General features: G+C 37.6%; 1 protein-coding gene, 1 long non-coding RNA gene and 1 pseudogene across 2 annotated transcripts; 2 read left to right on the top strand and 1 right to left on the bottom strand.

Moving 5' to 3' along the window:
- Positions 1-3,928: 3,928 nt before the first annotated feature.
- Positions 3,929-16,072, bottom strand: LOC103981200 (chaperone protein dnaJ GFA2, mitochondrial). The gene is made up of 18 exons (XM_009397835.3): positions 15,765-16,072; positions 15,598-15,676; positions 15,401-15,469; positions 15,188-15,279; positions 13,491-13,571; positions 13,380-13,418; positions 11,317-11,442; positions 8,503-8,553; positions 8,322-8,409; positions 8,158-8,222; positions 7,991-8,065; positions 7,099-7,171; positions 6,513-6,604; positions 6,370-6,441; positions 4,763-4,819; positions 4,608-4,656; positions 4,365-4,428; positions 3,929-4,260 (listed from the first exon to the last, which is right to left on the bottom strand). Exons 1-18 carry the CDS (start codon positions 15,849-15,851, stop codon positions 4,161-4,163), a joined length of 1,359 nt encoding a protein of 452 aa, XP_009396110.2. The 5' UTR covers positions 15,852-16,072; the 3' UTR covers positions 3,929-4,160.
- A 266-nt stretch (positions 16,073-16,338) lies between these two features.
- On the top strand, positions 16,339-18,422 carry LOC103981669 (uncharacterized; annotated as a pseudogene).
- Positions 18,423-21,330: 2,908 nt separating this feature from the next.
- On the top strand, positions 21,331-21,913 carry LOC135636778 (uncharacterized). Its single transcript, XR_010496034.1, has 3 exons — positions 21,331-21,467; positions 21,593-21,701; positions 21,794-21,913. It is a non-coding gene; the product is annotated as an uncharacterized LOC135636778 (long non-coding RNA).
- Positions 21,914-22,562: the final 649 nt, after the last annotated feature.

Raw genomic sequence — 22,562 nt, 5'->3', positions numbered from 1 at the left:
CCTCCCGCGAGCCTTCCCTCTGCTCGCGCTTCCCGCGAGCCCTGCCTCTGCTCACGACTCCCACGAGCCCTGCCGCTGCTCGCGCCTCCCGCGAACCTTCCCTCTGCTCGTGACTCTCACGAGCCTTCCCTCTGCTCGCGCCTCCCGCGAGCCTTCCCTCTGCTCGCTACTCCCGCGAGCCCTGCCGCTACTCGCACCTCCCGCGAGCCCTCCCGCTACTCGCGCCTCCCGCTCCCTTTCCCTTTCCCACCGCCGCTCGCCGTTGCTTCCTTTCTCCGTCAGGCTCAGTATACTCTTAATATTAAGTTTATTTAAATTTTGAAATGATAAATTTTCATTAGTAGATTAATAATATATTATTTTAATTTTAATGTTATTAATTTTTATTTATTTGAAATTATTGCTAGGTTTCAACATAAATGACAAGTGTAGAGAGCAACTCAATAGAGTCTCCAATGGTATCAAAAAAAGATTCTGCATTGAAGTATAATTATTTGAAGGATCCGAAAGATCATAATGCAGTGACTTGCATATTCTGCGATAAGACTACCAAAGGTGATATTTTTCGTGCAAAACAACATCTAGTAGGAAATTTCAAGAATGCAGCAGCTTGCAAAAAATGTCCACCTGAGGTAAAAGAAGAGTTGTTGAGTTATATGAATGAAAAGAAGACACAAAAGAATGAATCTTACGGGAATTTACCAGAAGACAATGTTGAACATCTCAGGGATGAAGAAGAAGATTATTCTATGAGTATTAACCCAAGTGAAAAAAGAGTATACGAAAAAAAGCGAAAAGAAGTTATGAGTACTAAGAAAGGTAAAAAAGGACCGATGGATCTATATATGCTTTAAGGACTCCAGAAACAACAAGGGCAAGCAAGAGGCTCAAAATTTAGACAAACAAATATAAGTGATGCTTGTGATAAAGAAATAAGAGGAAGAACAATTCAGCACATTGCTTGCTTCTTCTATCAGGCTGGTCTTCCCCTTAGTATAACTCGTTTAGACAATTTTAAGGATATGATTGAAGCTATTGGAAGATATGGTACAGGATTGAAACCTCCAAGTTATTATGAGATGCGAGTTCCATTGCTGCAAAAAGAGTTGAATTATACAAATGACTTACTAAATGGTCATAAAGAATCATGGGCAACATATGGTTGCTCTATTATGTCAGATGTTTGGACTGACAGGAGGCGTAGGAATATAATTAATTTTATGATTAATTATTTTTTAGGGACTATGTTTGTGAAGTCAATAGATGCTTCATCTTTTGTAAAATCTGGAGACAAGATATATGATTTACTTAACAACTTCGTGGAAGAAATTGGAGAACAAAATATCGTTCAAATCATAACCGACAATGGAAGCAACTATGTTTTAGCTGGTAATATTCATCTTTTGATTTTGTTAATTATTTTATCTTTAATTAAGTGTGTTAAACTCTTAAGTCTTATCATTTTTGTTATCCTTTGTCTCAGGTAAATTGCTTGAATAAAAAAGACAACACTTGTATTGGACTCCATGTGCAGCACATTGTATTGATTTAATGTTGGAGGATATTGGAAAGATCTTAGAAATCAAGAAAACCTTAGAAAGGGCAATTTTTGTTGTTGGATTTCTTTATAATCACATTGGAGCTTTGAATATGATGAGAGAATTTATAGGGAATAAATAATTAGTGAGACATGGTGTTACCCGATTTGCTACTTCATTCTTGACATTACAGAGCATGCATCGTCAAAAACATAATCTGAGAAATATGTTTACCTCTGAGAAATGGGTGACAAGCAAATGGGCAAAAAAAACAAAAGGCAAGAGGGCTGTTGATATCATCTTAATGTCATCCTTTTGGAATCATGTAGTTTATATATTAAAGGTAATGAGCCCTCTTGTTCGAGTCCTTCGGTTGGTGGATAATGAAAATAAACCTGCAATGGGATATATTTATGAGGCTATGGATAGAGTAAATGAGACGATTAAAAGATCTTTTAATGAAAATGAAGAAAAATATGAGAAAATTTTTACAATCATTGACGAAAGATGGAATTGTCAACTTCATCGTCCCTTACATGCAGTAGGATATTATTTGAACCCTGAATTCTTTTATAAGATTAAATCTGTTGGATTTGATGCAGAAGTTTTAGGTGGGTTATATCAGTGCGTTGCAAGATTAGTTCCTAGCCTTGAGGTTCAAGATAAGATTATTCATGAATTATCTTTATATAAAAATGCTGAAGGTCTTTTTGGAATTCCAATTGCCGTTCGATCCAAGACAATTACCTCTCCAGGTATTAATAATTTGATATAATTAATTTTATATATATTATATTACTATGTTATTGCTAATAATAACATAAATTTTGTAGTTGAATGGTGGAGTCTATTTGGAAATTCCACCCCGAACTTACAGAAATTTGCTATCAAAGTACTTAGTTTGACATGTAGTGCTTCGGGTTGTGAGCGAAACTAGAGTGTCTTTGAGCATGTAAGTATTACTAAATATTTTTGTTTTAATTTATTTATTTATTTAGATATATGTATTAATATATTTTTAAATTATATGACATGACAGATTCATTCGAAGAGAAGAAATCGGTTAGAACATCAACGATTGCACGATCTTGTTTACATAAAGTATAATCAAGCTTTGAAGACTCATCATGATTTGAAAAATAGATTTGATTCAATCTCATTGCAAGATATTGATGATTCAAATGAGTGGTTAGTAGGAGAAATGGGTGCTAACTTGCAAGATGCTGAAGACGAGCTTGTATTTGAAGATGATAGATTGACATGGGGAGATGTGGCAAGAGCTTCAGGTATTGGAGAACTATAAACATATACAAGACAGATGTCAAAGAGAAAAATGAGAGCAAAAGCATCAAGCTCGGCTCCTGCTATTGCTGAAGACATAGAGAATGAAACATATCTTGATGAAGAGGAAGGAATCGAAGGACAAGAGGAAGAAGACGAATTCAATGAAGATGATTTGGGTGAAAATGACGATAATATTGATTATGATGAATGACTTTGATGTAAAATTTTATTGTTTTGAATTTTGAAACCTTTTGTTAATGTGACATTGTGATTTTGTATCTTAGTTTTTCTTAATTTAATAGCATATTTTTATTTAAAATTTTAAATAATTATATTTATTAATTATATTATATATTTTTATATTTTAGCGTCTCGCTTCGCTCGGGCGAGCGCCTAGGGTCTCGGGCGTTTTTGGACCTTGACGCCTAACGTTTTTTAAATCATTGCTAGTGTTAGTACATTAGTACATAAATAGGATTGTTGGCACCGACAATACCGGCCCGTCACTGATCCGATGGTCGGGTAGGATATTGCTTTCCTTGCCTCTGTGCTCTTTAGGCTCAATGCATCGAACTAAAAATCTTTAACTGGATGCTTACATCTTGCATAGTAGATGAAAGCATCGGAATTCGATCGAGTGGTTCGTTAGATTGGAACAAAATTGGAATCAGGCTTGGACGTTTTGGTTATGGTTCGAATCGATCAAATTAAAAATAATAATAATAATAATAATAATAATTATTATTATTATTAAATAGCCAATGGTCAGACCATTGACCCGATGCTTTGGGTCCATGGTCGGTGGACCCAAGGTGGTAGATGACTAATTTACCCCTATCAAGGAAACGATTATTTTCAAGAGTACTTTGATTATTTCATAATTCAAAAAAAATAAAAAAAAATAAATTTATCAATATTTTACTTGATTCAATTTTTATGTTATTACGTGTATGAAAATGCATCAAAGTGGAATTTCGATCAAGTAATATTATCAATGTTTTGTTGCTTTAAATTATTTTTTATTATTAGTACCGAGGCAATACCATTTGCAATAATACTCGAACTATTGGATCAACCCATAAAGCCTCAAATGTGAACATCAACACTCAAATAAAACTTTGAGCTTCGATTTCATTCACGATGATGCATTCATCAGGCACAGAATCTCAGCCCTGCGGGGAATTGCTGTCTCTGATTAATTACATCATCAGCTCGACTACGAAATCCTATGATGGAGTTTTACTAAATAGGACCATAGAAATACGTATCGTATGATATTAAAGCTTGAGATATAAAGTAATTTTAGCCTCGACATGTTTTGAAAGCTGTGGGGGCAATTCATCCCGATGCGCCTGCAGCTGTGGCTCCTTTTTCGTCTTCTCGTTGCTCCTCTTTTGCAAACTCCTCGATCAACATACGTTGCCTCTGCGTCAAATTCCTGCCGAAGCAAAGACAGTTTTACCAGTAAATCCTAGATCTCTCCATGATGTACACCAAATGAAGGTTCAAATTATATTAACAAGAAGGTTAAAAGAAACTTACACTGGTATGTTCACGTTAAAATGAACATATTGGTCCCCGTAGGAACTGTTCCTCGTCTTTATTCCTGCAAATAAAATGCTCAGAATAAGATTTGATACTAAACCTACATCATTTTACTTTCTCTCGAATAGGGATGGTCAAACAAATTAGCATCATTTTTGTGTTTATCAGCAATGACAATCAACAACCTCCCACGAAAAGGACCACGAGGAAATTGATTGAATTAATCTTAGCCATGCTTACCTTTCCCCCTCAGGACAACCTTCTGAGCAGGTTGAGTACCAGGCCTAACCTGAAAAGTAGAGAAATGGCACCGGTTGTGTGATATTCGTTGAATGGTTAGAGGAAGTTCTAATTGATAATATTTCAGAAATGGCAACAAATACAATCTGACCAACCTTAAGAACTACATCTCCTGTGAGAGTTGGCACTTGAATTGTTCCTCCTAAAATTGCCTGAAGATATGACATTCAATCAACAGCAGTTTAGACGAATAACACATATAATCAGTAAAAAGCTAGTTGTTACAACTGCTTAGACACTGTAGTCCAAGACCACGTTGTCAGAGTTCATATACTAATGATACAGGAACTATATATAGTTCCTTAATAACATCTGCCATATTCATATGCACATGACCAAATGCCCCATTGTTGCAATTATTCATTCACTCTGGGAACCGAAATTTGATCTGTTGCAATTGTTCCTTTCTCTCCTTCAAAGACAGACTAAGCATTGAATATAACTTTTTTCTTCAGAAAACTATTTCTAAAGTCTGGCAAATACAATGTAAATAAAAAACACAGTTAATAAATGATAATGAGACCACGACTGCTACCACATTCAATCAGATTGTTTACTATTATCAGATATCGTAGGATTGGTTTCACACACAGGGTTTTTCAATTTTACAATCTTGATCTACAACCAAGTCATATTGAACACAATTTAAAAACCAATCAAACTTGATCGGTACAGGCCCATAATTACCAGTCCAATAGTATAATAGTATGCAAACCACTGGTTTTCGCTCAATTTTAGTTCATACTGGCTTACCGTTTAATACAGTCAAAGCCTTAATAGTTAAAACCAGATGTACATGACAACAAGCCTACCGCTCAGTATGCCCATTATTTTTAATCTTTTAGCAGTTGTTAGTTTTTTCTCTAATTTTCTTTGTATAGACCTCTTATGCTCTCTTTCCTCTCTCTTTCATGTATCTCTCTCACCCCTCCACCTCATCCTCCTCTCCGTTGAACTGAGGTGTTACCACCTCCACTCGACTTCATCTCATAGCCACTGCCTCCCACAAGGATCGCCGCTTCATCTCCAGTATGCCTTATCCGCCTCCAATGTAGTTGCCTCCTATATTGTCATTGTGTCATCTCATCCTCCTTCCCCTTTATTGCCACCTCCATCTCATCTGCACCTCTTCTACCTTTTCCTCTCCCTTTTGCCAATCCTCCTCTTCTCCTTCTCCTCCCCTCTTCACTCCATCTCTTTGTGGTCCAAGTGGCACCAACTAGTACCGAGGTGTCCAATGCAATTCCATTTCCACTGCCAATCGAAACTACCACCAGGCTGAGATTTAAAACCTTGACATCAAGGATCTTGAATCACCTCCCATTGAAGGCATAATTTATGGTATGAGATTAGTTTCTTATTTAATATTTCATGTTTAGGACTTTAAATTTAGACATGTTTTCTTAATGTACAATTGTAATCCACTTTTAAAGCATATTTCAATCCCCAATATTCACTCATTATTTAGTCAAAACTTCTATTTATTGTTTATCAACTTATTAGGACAAATTTACTCACACCCTAAACCCCCTTTTTTTCTTGACAATCTAAGTGTCAAAACATACGAGTATGAACCAACACATGGTATGCCCCAGCGTACCAAGACCATACCAGTCCACCAGTATGGTTCTCGGAAAACAATTATTATGTAACTAAAAATCCAAGTGTGCTACAAGGTACATATGAACATAGTAGTAAATACCTGGGTGATACTTAAGACAGCATCAACATGAATGTCTGCCTTCTCCCTCCTAAAAACAGGGTCCTCCCTGACCTGCAATAAAATTTCCACGTTTCAGTAAATTAACTTCAGCTCATCTTTTGATAGGGAGAAAAATTGCTCACCTTTATAGTAACATAAAGATCACCAGGTTGATTGCCATCAGGATCTGCTCCCCCACTTCTATAAACTTTTATAGTCTCATCGTCATCCACTCCTGCATATAAATGTAGCAAGAGAAATAAAGTTTACAAATGGTGGACCATTTAAAAGGTATATCAAACGTCCTCTTTTTTCACTACAGATTCTTTGTAAAATTGCTAAGTGGTTAAGATTCATAGACATCTAATCAATCAGTTAGTTACAGAAATATGTTTTTCAATTTTAATATGATATTCAAAATTTTCGATGGAGTTAAAGTCACACATGGGCAAGAGTTACAGAACTATTTATAAATGTAAAAAACCTTAATACTACATGTTATAGCAGACAAGCAGACACAAAATTGGCCTTCGCTACTCTCTTGCTACATTAGTCAACCAAGAAGAAATAGAACAAAGAACAAGGGAGAAACCTGGGTGGATGTGCAAATTCCAGAAGTAGAGGAGATTGACAAGTTTATTAATCATATAGCAAACAAACTGTATCTTAAGAATATAGCATCAAAATCAATAAGTTACGTGTCAACTAGCTTTCATCTTTCAAACGTACCAGGCATCACATCCAGCTTGACCGACTTTACACCGCTCACAACTCTTTGTCCTTTGCATGATTTGCATAGGTTCTACAAGAAGGAAAATATTTTGTTTGGCCCTCATCAGCAGGCATATTAACAAGGATGGCTCAGAACAGGCAATAGAACTAAAACTTGATGAGAATGACCACCTATCATATGAATCTAATTTAAGAATGCTTTGCAGCTAATATAAATGCCAAGCTGTCTAAATCCTACCAAGGACTAAACACTGCTTTTTATGGAACTTGTGAGGTACGAGTTTTCAAAAAGGAGTGTAGACAAAAATTTCTTACGACTGCATAAGATGATGATGTCATAAGCAATGCAGATTTCCCGCAAGAATTTTCAGGTCTCATGCTGAAACCATCTTCCTTTTAGGTTTCAGGCATGGCAAAGCATCCAATGCTTGGTTACTTACTACCAGTCAGTGCACAGTCTTGAAGGAAAACCTCAATCGGCTAGGAATCACAAATAGAAACAAAACCTGGCAGAAGAAATTCTCATGGTTTCTTGTCTGAAATTATCATGACATATCCAACATATACACAATGGTTTAAGAAAACTGCCATTACTCAGAAACAGCTGGAAAAGTATATACTTATACTACTCTATATTCTTCCTCTAGTGCTAGACTTTTATCTCACTTTTTGCCATTCAAATTTTCTGATTTGAAGAACAATCATATATTGAAATTCTATGTAGTTCATTAAGCTTCTGTAGAAATCAGATTTCTTATTTGTAACCTAAATGTGTAGATTGTTCATGGTTTTTAAGTAAAAAAGAAACCACACCATACTCCAAGAATATCTAGAATCACGGTAAGTAACTACCAAAGAATTCAATAACCATGCATCAAATAAATTTCACCTTAACGGTAATTCCTGATCCTCCACACTGTGAACATGTTGTCTGCAGCCTGAAGGGGCCATTTTGCATGAAAATCTGCCACGTAAAAAATTGATAATTTAACTAAGTAACAACATCAGTCAAGTAACAAGGACTATAGTATAAAACCAAAGTATTCATGATCTAACCATTCCAGAACCTCTGCAGGCCCTACAGGTTTCAGGCTTAGTTCCAGGAGGGAAACCAGCACCATCTGGAAAGCAACAAATCTATAATGTTAAAGGACTTGGTAGAACTATGTAAAAAAACAGTTAGATATCGCTGGCTTTCCTCAGCAGAACATAAATCATACCACATTCTTCACAAGTTACAGCAGTTTGAAACGTCACTGTCTTGGTGCACCCTTGGACAGCTTCCATGAATGAAATTTCAAGAGGAACCTGTAATAGCAAAATGATAGTGCAATATTTAGCAACCAGGAAAGAATAACAGCTTCAGATATGAAAGCATAACAGGAAAGGAGAAAGTAGAACCTTAACATCTTGTCCTCCAAAATCTCTATCTCCGAACATGCTTTTGAAAAACTAGGGCATGAGATAAAAAAAGAACTGTCAAAGTCAATTACTAGTAACAATTGAAACATAAGGATAAATAATTCAACTTGGCTAATTTGAACTGTTGGTCAGAATAATTTAAACAACTACAGGTCATCTATGACTAAAAGCAACAACAGGGTTTTCATTGATGACATATTTGTCAACACAAGGCAAAAGCTGATTGCTCTATAATCCTACTTCACACATTGGTTTTCTGCTATCATGCCAACAAATGTGAATTTCTTAGTTCTTGTATTTGTACATTAGTTCCTGAAAGCCCAAAGCATAGCGCATATGGTTCTTGCAACAATAAGAAATATTATGAAGATATACCTCTGATAAAGCTAAGACATAAACGATATGTTTTCTGAATTTACATCTTTTTTTCCCTAGAAGCCATAATCAATAAAGAAAAACAATTTATTACTCCCTTTTAGATCTTGACAATAAAGAAAAACAAATTTCAGGGTCTAATCCACAAATTTAAGAGTTCTAGAGTGTTGCTTAAGAGGAATATTGAGGAATGCTTAATAAACTTTTCTTATGAGTATTTAAGCTCATGTTCAAACCCATGTTGCTTTAGATAGATAGATAGATAGATAGAGAGAGAGAGAGAGAGAGAGAGAGAGAGAGAGAGTATAAGTAAAGATCTTCTAAGCCCCAGAGGCAACACAAGTTAAGCTATCAAATTTCCTTTGTTGTTCCTCTTGTTTTCTCTTTCTCCTCAATTCTCTCTAGGAGATGTCCTTCCCTCCAAAAGAAGGTAACCAATAGGAGACACTAAATCCTATAAAAGCACATGAAATGAATGAAGCAATATAGAGTCATCATATCAAAGTACATCAATATTGTCCAAAGCGCTAGGTGCCATAGTCCCAAAATGCCCAAGGCGTTGGCCCGAGCAAAGCAAGTTGCTCCCGAATATTATAATTTAAGAATTATAGATCATGATTAATAAAAAATAAACTAAAACTAAAATAACACATCAAAGTTGAATCGGGGAGCTGCGACGACAGGGGTGACTGTTGGATAGGGGAGCTATGACAGCAGGGGAAGAGTGAAGAGAAGAGGGAAGATGGAAGAGGGAAGAAGGGAGCTGTCGCAACAAAGGAAGAGGGAAGAGAGCTGTGGTCCGGGGAAGAGGGGAGCTGCGGCAATAGGGGAAGAGGGAAGAGGACTGTGGTCCAGGGAGTGGGGCTGCAGCAACAAGGAAAGAGGTGCAGTTCAGGGAAGAGAGACGGGAAGAGGGATGAAAGCTCTGGTTCAGGGAGGGGGGCGAGCTGCAACAACAGGGGAAGAGGTGCGGCAATAAGGGAAGAGGGGCTATGAGCCTATGAGAAGGCAGGGGGGACAGGGGGCTACAGTTAACGGGGAAGAGGTAGGAGGGAGGAATGAGGAGGAGAAAGAGAGAGATATACTGTGAGGGAAGAAGCCGTTGTCGCCACTATTGCTGGATGAAGACACCATCAAAGGAAGACGCTGCCTTAGGGGAAGAGGTTGCTACTGTTGCTGTAGGAAGACGTCGTTGCTGCTACCGCTAGAGGAAGATGTCGCTATCACTGTTGCCGTCGTTCGCTGATTGGGGGGAAGTTTGCCACCATGCAAAAAATGCTGGGGAAAGACTCAATTCTGCATTTAGGGCACAGCTCATGCAGGGGCATTCGAAGTGTTCGAGCATGAGATTACCTGGTTCAATCGAACCAGAGAGTGATTGGTTCTACATTTTGGTTCAACTCAGGCTCGACCTAGTATGAGTTGAACCAAGCAGGCGCCTAGCCCACCTAGTGCTTGGGCCCAGGTCAGTGCTCGGGCTGCGAAGACCACCCAGCCCAAAAGGTGGGCGCTCAGGCCATGCCTCGCCTGGGCACCTAGACAAGTGCCCAGGTTGCCGGTAACTTCACTGAAGTACATGACTGAAGCAATATAGAGTCCAACCAACACAAAACCCAAATGGGACAAAATGATATCATTAAACTAAAAATAATAAATTGAGAAATTAAGCCAAGAAGCCACATGAGTCATGCATGACAAATATATTCAAAATGGATAGTTGTAAAAAAAGATATACACTATGAAGCAATCAGTAACCTAAAGCCTAAAATTAAATTAACTTTATGTTTAAATCACAGACGAGAATCGATGAGACACAGATACCAAAGTAACAACAGATAATAACATTTGTTTGGTAAATGATGATAATAGTGGAAGTATATTATCACCTAAATATAACGGATGCATATAACAAGTATGAATTAAGAAACAATGTTTCCACCATAATGACTTTTTCTAATCATCCTATGAGCATAAACAAATGACCAATGCCAGAAACTCTTAAAATAAACTTCTTAAACACCAAGCCAAGGAAATATTTTAAGTCCTACATGCTGGAACCTTTTTGTATGGTCCAAATTTACGTCATGCTTTCATTATATATCACTTAACAAATCAGGTTAGAAACAATTTTAAAAAAAAGATAATTGATTGACTTTAAATACAATTTTATGGTAAGTTTAGGCTCAACGATGTGGGGTTAGAAATGCTTTAGGTGGAAATTAAAATTTTGAATAACCTAGATCCTCAAGGTCAGATTATAAACAGTCAGAGAATAAACAAGACCAAATATTCTTTTCATAGGTCATGGCTAATTGTCTCTCAAATTTATCAAGCATACAAAAGCAAATGTAACCAGAAAAGTCATCTTTCTACATTAAGCAAACAAACTGAAAGATCACTTTGCAAAAGTGTACATACATCATTGAATCTACTGCCACCACCAAATACGTCTTCAAATGGATTTCCAAATCCAGCACCTCCAAATGGTCCACCAGGACCTGCACCACCTCCTGCTGCAGCTTGTTCAAATGCATCAGGGCCAACCTGCCAGGTATCAGATGGAAGATATTCAGAAAGAACGAGGTTTACGAATATTCATACATCCAAGTTGCTCAGTGACAAACTTAACTGAAAATACATTTGTGAATCTGCAGAACACAAACGTACATAAACTAGATGCATTAACACAGCCAACTGCTGATTCTAATCTGTAAAATGATCATCAGACAATGCAATGGCTGCTTGAGCATGAACTCCTCATTGGATTTAACTTTTACAGGTCTACAATTCACTTAGAAAACATCTTAAATACATCAACTGATCAACACTAACAATCACTACATTCCCAATTCTCCATAATTAAATACCAAGCACAAGAAAACAAATTAAGCAGATCTCAAATTTGTAGAGTTCTATAGAACTTATAAACCCATACCCCAATGAATACTCCACGTGAGCATACTATTTGTCCAAAAGATATGAGCTTGCTCAAGATAAAAGGTGCTAATGATGCAAACATGGCACAGATCATGTCATAGAAAGGAGAAAAGTGGGGAAGATGGGCAATTCCAAAAAGAAAAACCTTCTTTCTTTACTAAATCATCAAGTGAAGATCTAAGATCAATACAAATTGAGTGGAGCTACCTTAGTGAGAATAATTATCCTAATTTGCACACAGATGAGTAGAATATCTTCTTTCTTTTGGACCCTGGTTCCTAAATGAACCATCTTAGGACACTTATGTCAGGACCAAAATCTACTTTTAAGGCTTAATACTTATAGAAGCAACAGGCATTCTTCTTCAAATTCATCTTCATACACAAAAAAATAGGAAGATTCGACTCCCTGAAATTTCATCTGTGTTCATTGACATAAATGTCACGTCAACTGAACAGACATCGCCTTAACTTGAACATCAGATTCACGTCCTTTCACAGATCATATTCCCATAATCTTCCAATCAGTTTTGCTTTGTTTCATGGATCATTTTCCCACAAGTTTTCCAACCAACATGATTTTTACATCGAATTAGTACTGTAACTAGCCTTTTCTATCTGTGACATGGCCCTTTAACTAGGTTAAAAACAAACTGAATCCTCTTCAACTAGTGTAATTCCAACTCAGAAAACTCTCAAACATAAATCATATATGACCCCTCACAATGGCAGATAAATATAACAATAAAAATATGAAATTTCTTGAAACACAAAGACTTAAATCTAATATGACTCAGACTAAACCTAAATCCGACTCAAACAAACCTTCAGTCAAACACTACTCTTTGATGCAATGGATCATCCACATCGATGCAGTTCAAATTCAGGTAATAATATGTTACTCGTTTATGGTTGTACAGAAAATTGTTCAAATTCTTAGAATCGTTAGGATTGAAAATGTATCATAATTGAATTTTTCCTTTTTTTTCAGGGAACAGCTACATTCTACTTTACCGGGGGGATTTTGAAGTGCACCTTGTTCACTTGCTTTTTTTGCTTCATTCCATCAAACATAACTTAGAAGAGTATCCATCACACTTAAAGTCCATATTGTGCAAGGACCGTCTCTAAAAGTCTAGAACACAAGATTATATAGCTTGAGGATGAAAAGATTATTGATAGTTTGAATGAAATATCTTCTTTGGACGTGAATTTCACATATCCGGTAATTTCATCATCAATCTTTTGTTCTGTGCTCTTTTCTTTCCCTAGAGTACATCTCGTTAAGCTGGTTCTTCTTCTGTAGATTTTCTTCTCTCTTTCATTCTCTTCTTACTTGCCCTCTGTTCTAATTCCATTAGAACCACTCATATCCAAAATGGAGGGACTTATGAGCAATTACTATCCCATGTTCCATATGTGCTAACATCATAAGGGAAAACTAAACAAAAGCAAATACACACACACACACACATATATATATAGTCATCCTGGTCATATAGTCTTATAGTCATATATATAGTCATCCTGGTCATATTACAAAACCTGGTCATATAGTCTTCGCTTATCCTCATCCTTCAAAACCTGCAAAAAAAATTCATGTTTTATGTTGGTAAAGTTGGAATTAAATGATGGAACAGTTCCACGGTATACTACCTCATATGCACGTTGAACTTCTTGGAACTTTCTTTCTGCATCAGCATCTTTGTTAGTGTCAGGATGCAGCTTCTTGGCAAGCTACAAAATGCCCAAAAAAAAGTCAGAAAATTTCAGAGAGTATATATTTCATGGAACACAAAAAGATGAAATACATTTATGATGGTGCTCTAGCTAGTGGATCATTCTCATACAAAATCTTGACAACAATTTACACACAGCACAGAGAGAGAGAGAGAGAGAGAGAGAGAGAGAGAGAGAATTTTTGTGACTGAAAAACTCCCAAAATGGCTTAAATAATTGTTCACAATTCACATCACTATAAAGGATATCATTCAATCAAAAGTTCAATTTTTTGTGGATCCACAAAGCATGAATGATGAAATCATCAAACATGTTTTAAGATTCTTCATTGTGATAGGTCAAAAGCTGTCAACAGATTTGGTGAGTCCAATCTGGGCCATGCATTTTCATAATAACCACCATGACTCTGGAACAAATATTATGACTTAGGACAGATTGTGGTCTCTGGTTAAAGGAACAACAATAAGGTGAAAGGAAGAGAGAGAGAGAGAGAGAGAGAGAGAGAGAGAGAGAGGAGGAGGAGGAGGAGGAAGGGTGGAAAAGAAGAAAATATAGAATAAAGAACGGGTGAGATGTATTATCATTGCAGAGAAATCTTCTTAAAAAAATATAGCTGACTTGAACTATCTAATCAAGTAAAATGAATGGTTAGCGATGACGAAAGAACAAAGTGGGGAAGTTACAATAATAGTCAACATGAATTCAAAGCTTTGTGATGGTAACTAATACCTTTTTATCATCCATATTTAGTTAAAATTGTCAACACAGTTCACATGTGATTAGTCCAAACACACCATTAGTAACAAAACAGGAGACCTAGGGTGTAGAAGATATGTTCTACATGATAAAAATGTTCTCTCCTGCACGCACTCATGTTGATTCATCATATTCACATAACATCAATATGATCCCTTGGTCTTTGTTGTTAATACCCAAATTGGATTCCAAGATACAACAAAAGCTAATTTTCATTACTATTATGTCCTGCTAATTAGTAAATTCAATTTGAATGATATCACCTTCAATTTCAAGAGGAGACCTAAGATGTCAAAGACATGCATGATTCTGATGAAGATGTTCTCATACATCCTGTCATGTGTTGGTTCATAAGATGATTCATATAAGGCTCCACTGACCCTTGCAACTTGTCGCATGAGCCCAGGGACAAAGTCTGAGCCTATTGTTAATTTCACAAATTATATTCCAAGATTTAGCATACATTAAAGTTAATTATCAGACCTACACTAATTATTTCCTTCTTGATGTTAAGTTCAATAGGAGTGATATCACAGATTTTGTATAAGTGAGAGAGTTCAATATACATTCTTTTTTGCGGGTTATGTATTCAAACTGAACACATAAGATATTTACTGTCTTACCGAGCTACCTAAATATCTTGATGCATGACATGTATGTCATTAGAAATTCTGAGTTCACTTGATGTGTGAATTACCAGGCACCTAATCGAACTAAACTAGCTAAGGATGTCATAGAATATGGCATGTTCATGTTGCAAACTGAAAAGATAAATGACAAAATGAATAACATGAGACATCTGCAGAAAGGATAATGCTTAGATATAACTTCAACAATCTATTGCTTGAAAACTTAACTGCATAGTAAGCTTTCTTGATATCCGAGGCACTTGCATTCTTGCTCACACCAAGTACATCATAATAATCCCTTGCAGATACCGATCGTGTACCTAAACAGGAACAACGCAAATGTAGAGTTCAAGGTAACAAGCCTCTGCCCATCCCACTTTAAAATGTTATTGTCTTTAATTACTTGGGAATCCTAAGCGTTAAGCAAATACAATAACGTACCATGAAACGACCTGCTCGAGACAAAGTGCCTCTGAAATGCTCCGTCAAAAATGCCATGCCTAACTTTAGCTGCAGAATTTGCAGGATATACACAATTTACCCCCAGAAAATAATAATAATAATAAAAGCCGAAAAAGATCCTAACTTTTCCACCACGCCATATCCGAAGAGACAAGATAAAATCAAACGCACCGAACCTTCATCACAAATTCCACTCCGAAATCCCCGAGACGAGCTGCATACCCCGGGAGCCAACCGGCCAGACGCGCCCTCAATCTATAAGAAAACACGTCGAAGTTCCGAAAGCAAATCAAAGAAGAAAGTAGAAGACAGAAAAAAGAACGAAGATTCAGCAAAGACGCACAGCGATGATTGGAGATTCATCGAGGAGCTTCGATCGAAGAGACCTGCGGGCGAACCAGAAGGCGAGGCGAGCGGCGTGAGGCCTCATCGTGGAGAACCAACTAAACCTCAGGATCTCTAATTGTAGGTTTTCTCCATCAGGTGAAGGGCTCAGAGAAGGACGAAGGTGCCGGTGAACTTGGAGCGACCGCTGCGCGCTTTCCCGGCGGCGGAGGAAGGCTAAAGTGAGAGGGGCAATTAGGGCACGTTCTGGAAATGTGGGTCTTTAAGCATGCGCTTTCTTTAGGAGTGAGCGCACCTTCTGGAGATTTCTCTTTGGTAACGGATGGTCGGTGTCGTCGCGGCCTATTATAACGGTGTATATAATGGACATATCTGACCGTTACAAATATATGAGAAACATTACGGATGCTATGGAGAGTCGACAACTATTAAATTATACAATAAAAAAGAAATAATAATAATAATAATAATAATAATAATAATGGTAAAGAATTTGATTTCACATTCGATTTAAGCAGATTTATAGGGATAAAAATAATAAAGAAATTACCCACTCTCATCATCCCCTGTGAAACCTGTCATTGTTTAATCTCCCCCGCCCCCTTCTTCCTCTCCCTCCCGCTCTCCTCCCGCATCAATGGCGGCAACCACCATCTGGTCTCGCCTCCTCTCCCTCCGTCCACCCTCTCGGAACCCCCCCGCTCCGCCTCCTCCCCACCCCTTCGAATCCCTCACCATTCCCCACAAACTCCATCCTCTCCGCTCTCCCCTCCGTCCGCCACTTCTCCGCCAACCCCGTGATGGGGGACCGCGTCGTGCAGGATCTCCTCGCCGAGGTGGAGCGGGCGAAGCAGCTGGCGCGGGAGGAGAGGAGGAAGGCTGGCATCGCCCTCGATGGCGAGGACGAGGGGGACTACATGGGGGTCGTCCCGCTCATCGAGAAGCTAGAGAAGACGAAAGTTAAGGACTCGGATAGCATCAACCGGTTCTGGGTGCCCACCGACTCCGAGAGTGATGATGACGAGAGGTTGTCGCCCGACGAGGTGAAGAAGCGTCTGGATAGTTCGAGAAGAAGTGCAAGCGCCACTCGGAGCTTCTCAAGAACTTTTCGCCGAGGCTGGTATGTTTCATGATTGTTGCGTGCATGTTGGTAATCTTCCAAATCTGAGGAACGATTGTTCAATTGGAGCACATTGTGTAGTTCTTTGTTGCTTAAGGTTAAAGGTCTTGTCTTCTGCATAGATAACTGGTGTCAGACTGGAAGTCGTGCGTGGTGCAAAGTCTGCATATTGTTGTCGGGATAGAACAAATCTGTTGTCTTCTAGCTTACTTTATCTGGGTAGTGGAATTAAGCTTTTTCGACTAATAAAAGATTCCAGTGACAAAGGTTTGATGGAGATGATATTTTGGTCTCATCATTATTACAGCTCATTTCTTCAGTTTACATTAAATTGTTGAATTTTGTTATTTTATATGAATTCTGCAAACCAGAAACACTCTTTTAGGGAATTTTTCATGGGGTTTGAACTGTTGACCGCAAATTTCCTCTGTAAATTATTCATTCCTCTAGATGTACCATTTTGTAACAGATAATAGTTAATACAAACAATTTTAGGAAGCCTCTTGTACATTGAAGATGCATATTTGGTCATTTGGGCTGTCATGAAATGGGTTAAGTAATGCTGATAATGAAATTAGAAAAATGGATACAGGATTAATTAGTATTAGTGAGCATGATCTAGGCAATTATCAGCCTTCATGAGCAGGAAATGAATCTAGATATGGGGAAATCGTTGCATTTCTCTCAGCTTGTAATTAAACCATCCAGTCTACAATTTATCTGAGGTAGGTTTATTTGCATATTCTTGCATGAAAATTCCCAAATCATCGGTAAGACTCAGTTTCATTTTCACTCGGTTTTGTCATTATCTTATGAGATGCAGAAATTCAAGCATCTTTCCATCATAGAATTACTTTTGTTTGGATGTGGGAGTTGCTTCATGGTAGCTCATTTTTGTTGTTTTTTTACAGAAACACTTGATGAAGCTCACAAATGGATGACGAAAATTGACAAGTTTGAGCAGCGACATCTGAAACTGCCTTTGGAATACAGAGTTATACGTGATCTGATGACCTGCCTGAAAGAATCAATTGGGAAGGATAGATTCATTCTACTCCAAAAGCTAAATTGAGCTGTTCGGTTGACGGACTGCAAAGAGGCCTATGACCCAAATAATCCTGCAAACTTTGGAGTTATTTACCATCAACAAGTAGGATCACCTGAAGATATAGTAGACAGTGCTGACTTTGAGAAGGAAAAGACAATGATACAAGGGGCAGGCCTGGAGGAAGATGATGAAGATTTCAGTGAAACAAAGGAGACAGATAACATTCTTATAGAGAAATTCAACGCCATTGAAGAGAAACTGGAGGAGAAGCTTGCAGAGCTTGATCATGCTTTCGGAAAGAAAGGCAGGATCCTGGAAGAGGAAATTGACGGTCTTGTTGAGGAAGTAAATTCCTTGACAGAGAAAAAAAAAGAAGACCTCTCTACAGAAAAATAATTCCCGTAGTTTTTTTAATGTTCACAAATTAACTAAATGGTTTATTGTATATTCAATTACATGAGAAGGTTTATCTTGATCCAACAAGCTTATGTTATGTTCATGGTAGATGATAGTACATATGGGTTTGCTGGAATAATAAGCTTTAGAAGTTCCTTCTTAGGCTAACAATGGATACTATATTTACAGGTAGTCATTACAACATTTTTTTTCCCCTTGCTGGACACTATTTTCAATTAATTGATTTTTTGTTCTTGCTTCCTTTTGGTTTTTCTCCTTGCTGCTTTATTCATAAAATAAAATTAGCTTAAGATTCAAAGAATCCATCTGATTCCTTTCCATGAGGTGTGATCATCAAGAAGTCCAACAGTGATTGATGTTCTGTGAGAACTTTGCTATGGGTACAATTTGAGTATCAAATCTTGACCAGTGAAAGCTTTAATCAAGCTTTTGTTTTCTTTTCCCCAAAGAAAATTAATCAACAGAATTGCTTTATGCTTTTAAGAAGTAAAATTGGTTTCTTCCATGCTTTTCCTACTCTTTTCATGCAATTCTGTTGGAAATTGAGCAACACTATGAAGGCCTTTAATATTGTATCTCCACAATTAGAACTTAGTCATTTAAACCCTTCTGTCACCAACATATGATGCACACAGTATAGATAGTAACTTTAGACATTTTAGATTTGATGTATCCCTCGATTCAGACAGTGGCTAGATTGCTGTCCAGTTGAGCAATCCAAAGGGATATGAGAAATGTTTCCAAAATCTTCATCATGTGGAGCAGTATGAAGATCACACAATTGCTCATGCAATCCAATCCAATCCAAGTATGAGAAAACCAAGGTGTATATAAATTTCACAAATCCTTGCCATCTCATCTTTTCTTTTATTATTTTGATGAGTTAAAGATGGATTATACTTGTTATCAATTCTGTGAGATATACCTCTGGCCTTGTCCGATGAGAAGTGGTATGTCAGCAGCAGTCAGAACTGTGGAAACTGTCCTGTACTTGGCTGGTTTCAGCAATGTCAAATCGAAGGTGTGAAGACCTCGCACTCCTTTTATGTTTCTAGATATCTAGGCTGTACTTAGGTTGTCTTATTTACAGATCATTGGCTCAAGGAACCCCCTTATGGTATTCAAGTCTCTCTTCAAAGCACTGAATGCTGTAAGTTGGATATTACCTAACTGTGCTTGCCTTGATTTTTCTGTCTCATTATCAGTTATCGGTTTGAAAGGATATAATTTGCACAACCAAGCAGATCAAGATCCCCAAGGATGTTCAGGAGAAGTTTGGAGGAACTGTTGTGGAGATACCTGCTGTAGACCTACTGCAGCTAGGTTTTCAGTAAAGGATTATACTGGCTAGGGTCTTCATCATCTGATGTTGTAGTTTTCTATCACATGCAATAGAAAAACCATCTTTAGGCCAATCTAATAGCTCTGATAAATTTTTGGCCTGCTAAATTTATTTATTTAAAGTTTTAAACCATTCTTACGAATACCTTGATGAGTTGCGGAAGTTGTGATGGAGAGAATATGAAACTAACTGATCTGAATGACAAGGTTATGAATCTGCCAGTCATTTACTGATGGACTAATGAGTTCATCTGACCAAATCTTCCAGCTGATTGGAGTAGGGTGATTCATCATAAGCTTGTCTTGGCTTTCAGTGGCAAATTATGTTGCCAATGAGTGATATTTCATTGATTTAGCTTGGTTCAATGATGGCTGAACCAGCACCCAGTGCTGATAGAGAAACAAGAACTTTAGCAACTTATCACAGTCCCTTGTTCTTCTGCTTTAATTGAATCAGGCAATGGAATAAATCAGGTCTAAAGATTACCTTCTCTCTGGATTACCTGCAAGTGGAATGATGCACGCTACCTGGCCTGCTATATATGAAACCTGGTTTTGCTTGTTATTTAGTCACCACAACATGAATGATGGACATACCTTTGGGTCTAAATTCTTTATATTTGCTTCGATTCTTGGCACAATTGCAAATCAATTTAGTCAATAAAAATTTTCTCTTTGGAAAACAGATGATGGAGCTTTTGTTTGCTTTAGAATTGAAGGTAAGGATGTCATTGCTTGAGTTGAATAAGAAGATCAATTCCAACAACATTTGATGTAGCTCCTATTCCTAATGTGTTTAAATTGGCTGGTTTTTAAAGGTATCCTTGACAACTTGTATCAATCCATGATAAGCAGAATCTTGATTGCAGTCATGAGTGCTTGTGTGACACTTGAAACTTCTATCCAACAAAAAAAAAAGAAAAGAAAAAGAGAATGGATGTCTACAGAAGTTGTGTGCTCATTCTCAGGACATTGATGGAGAATGAAAGATTTCAGCAGATCTGAATGACCTTCCCTCCATAATATATTGCTGTACAGAGCTTGCTGAACTCTCCTGATGGCTTTGTTTGTTTCTTGGAAATGATCAGATAAAGGTGTTAGTTCAGGTACATTATAGCAATTCTTTAACCCATCCAAGGCCATAAGATTTCCCTAAAATTAAATTTAGTGCTTGTGAGCAAATTTTGGTGTAGTCAACTTTGCAGGGAAGGAAAGAGGTGGAAGTCCTGAAGCAGCTCTAAATATACAACAAGATGACTGGCATAGAACATAAAGTCAACAAGGAATAAGTAAAGAGGAACTAGGATTTCTTCTCTGATACAATTCATGATGAAACACAGTTCACCTCAGTTGAATTCTTATGCAATTCATGCAATACCCAAATACCCACAGTCACACCAAAATATAAATCACTTTAATGCAGTGTGTTTCATTAGCATGTAGAAGTGCAGATAGATAGAAGGCATGCTTCCCAAAACATAAGCAAATCAAGCATGGGGGACTGGAGCATGCTGACCAGGATTGATGATTGGTACTGGACTCAGGTCACCATATTCTTCTTCCTGAGACAACTGGTAATCTTCCCAGCAACACTCTTGAAATGTAGTCTCTGCATCTTGTGGTGGTTGGGGCAGAAAGGAAAAAACATGAGTTGCTGGTTCTACTGCAAAAGCTGAAACCTTGATTGCAGGGTTACAGATTGGTGATGCAACAATCATGAGCAAGGTCAGAAGAGTTGCAGTCATGCCTGAAGCTGTTCCTCTACCAATTTTGAGGTAGGACATATTTGTTTAATCTCAGAAAAAAAGAAAAGGAGGTTTTGTGCAGCACTGCCTTTGATCATGTCAAGTGGATGACTTCTAATCAAGACACTCACAACTCTATCATGTTCTTTATGCAGATTAAATCATTACAGAAGATCAGTTCTTCTATGAAATTTAATCAACAATGAACTTCTACAATGTTTCTTGAAGGATCAAAAGTTCTGCAAGGACAGAAAACTGGCCCAGGTAATGTGGAAATGAAGATGGAAACCGGGAGCCAATATGTTATCATAACTTGACAACAGTTCAATATTTCTATCTGATGTTTTTCATCTCAGTTTGTGCAGAAAAAAGGCTCAACTTGGACATGGTGAGCAGATTGTCCCAAATCCCTGACAACATGTGAGGAGGTGACCTTGTGATCCAACACTAAGATGCAATGAAGACATGTAACTAGGACTGGAGCATCAACTTCCAACAAGAGCTTCTTGATTTCTTTTGAGCACCCCATTTAGTGGGCTTTCAGATATATCAAGTTGAGAAGCACCTGGCAATGATAGCAACATGATGTTTGAAACTTGGTGAATCAAAGGTGCATACATATTAAAAGCATGGTTCTGTATATAAAAATGCAAAACAATGTAAATGATTATTAGAAGGAGAGGATGTGATGGATTTCCTTAGAGACATAGATTGGTAATGAAATCTAATTACTTGTTGAGTTTAATGTGATGTTTATAAGTCCTTATAAATAAATTTTTCATCTCAATATCTAAATCAATAATAACAAATATATTAAAAATCTTTATATCATAATAATTTTGATCATGTATGATTTAAGTCACGAAAAAATATACATTAAGCAGTCATTACTAAGGGTACTTGTTCGCTATCGGTCTCTTGCCCATATTTAGTCTTGGACGGAATTTACCGTCCGATTGGAGCTGCATTCCCAAACAACCCGATTTGTCGACAGCGCCTCGTGGTGCGACAAGGTCCGAGCCGGACGAGGCTCTCACCCTCCTCGGCGCACCTTTCCAGGGGACTCGGGCCCGGTCCGTCGCTGAGGACGCTTCTCCGGACTACAATTTAGACGACGCAGCTGCC

The sequence above is a fragment of the Musa acuminata genome, chromosome BXJ3-4 (genome assembly GCF_036884655.1).
Source record: "Musa acuminata AAA Group cultivar baxijiao chromosome BXJ3-4, Cavendish_Baxijiao_AAA, whole genome shotgun sequence".
Classification (NCBI taxonomy): Eukaryota; Viridiplantae; Streptophyta; class Magnoliopsida; order Zingiberales; family Musaceae; genus Musa; species Musa acuminata.
The sequence above is the reverse complement of the archived record's forward strand: the minus strand, read 5'-3'. Positions and strand labels throughout refer to the sequence as shown.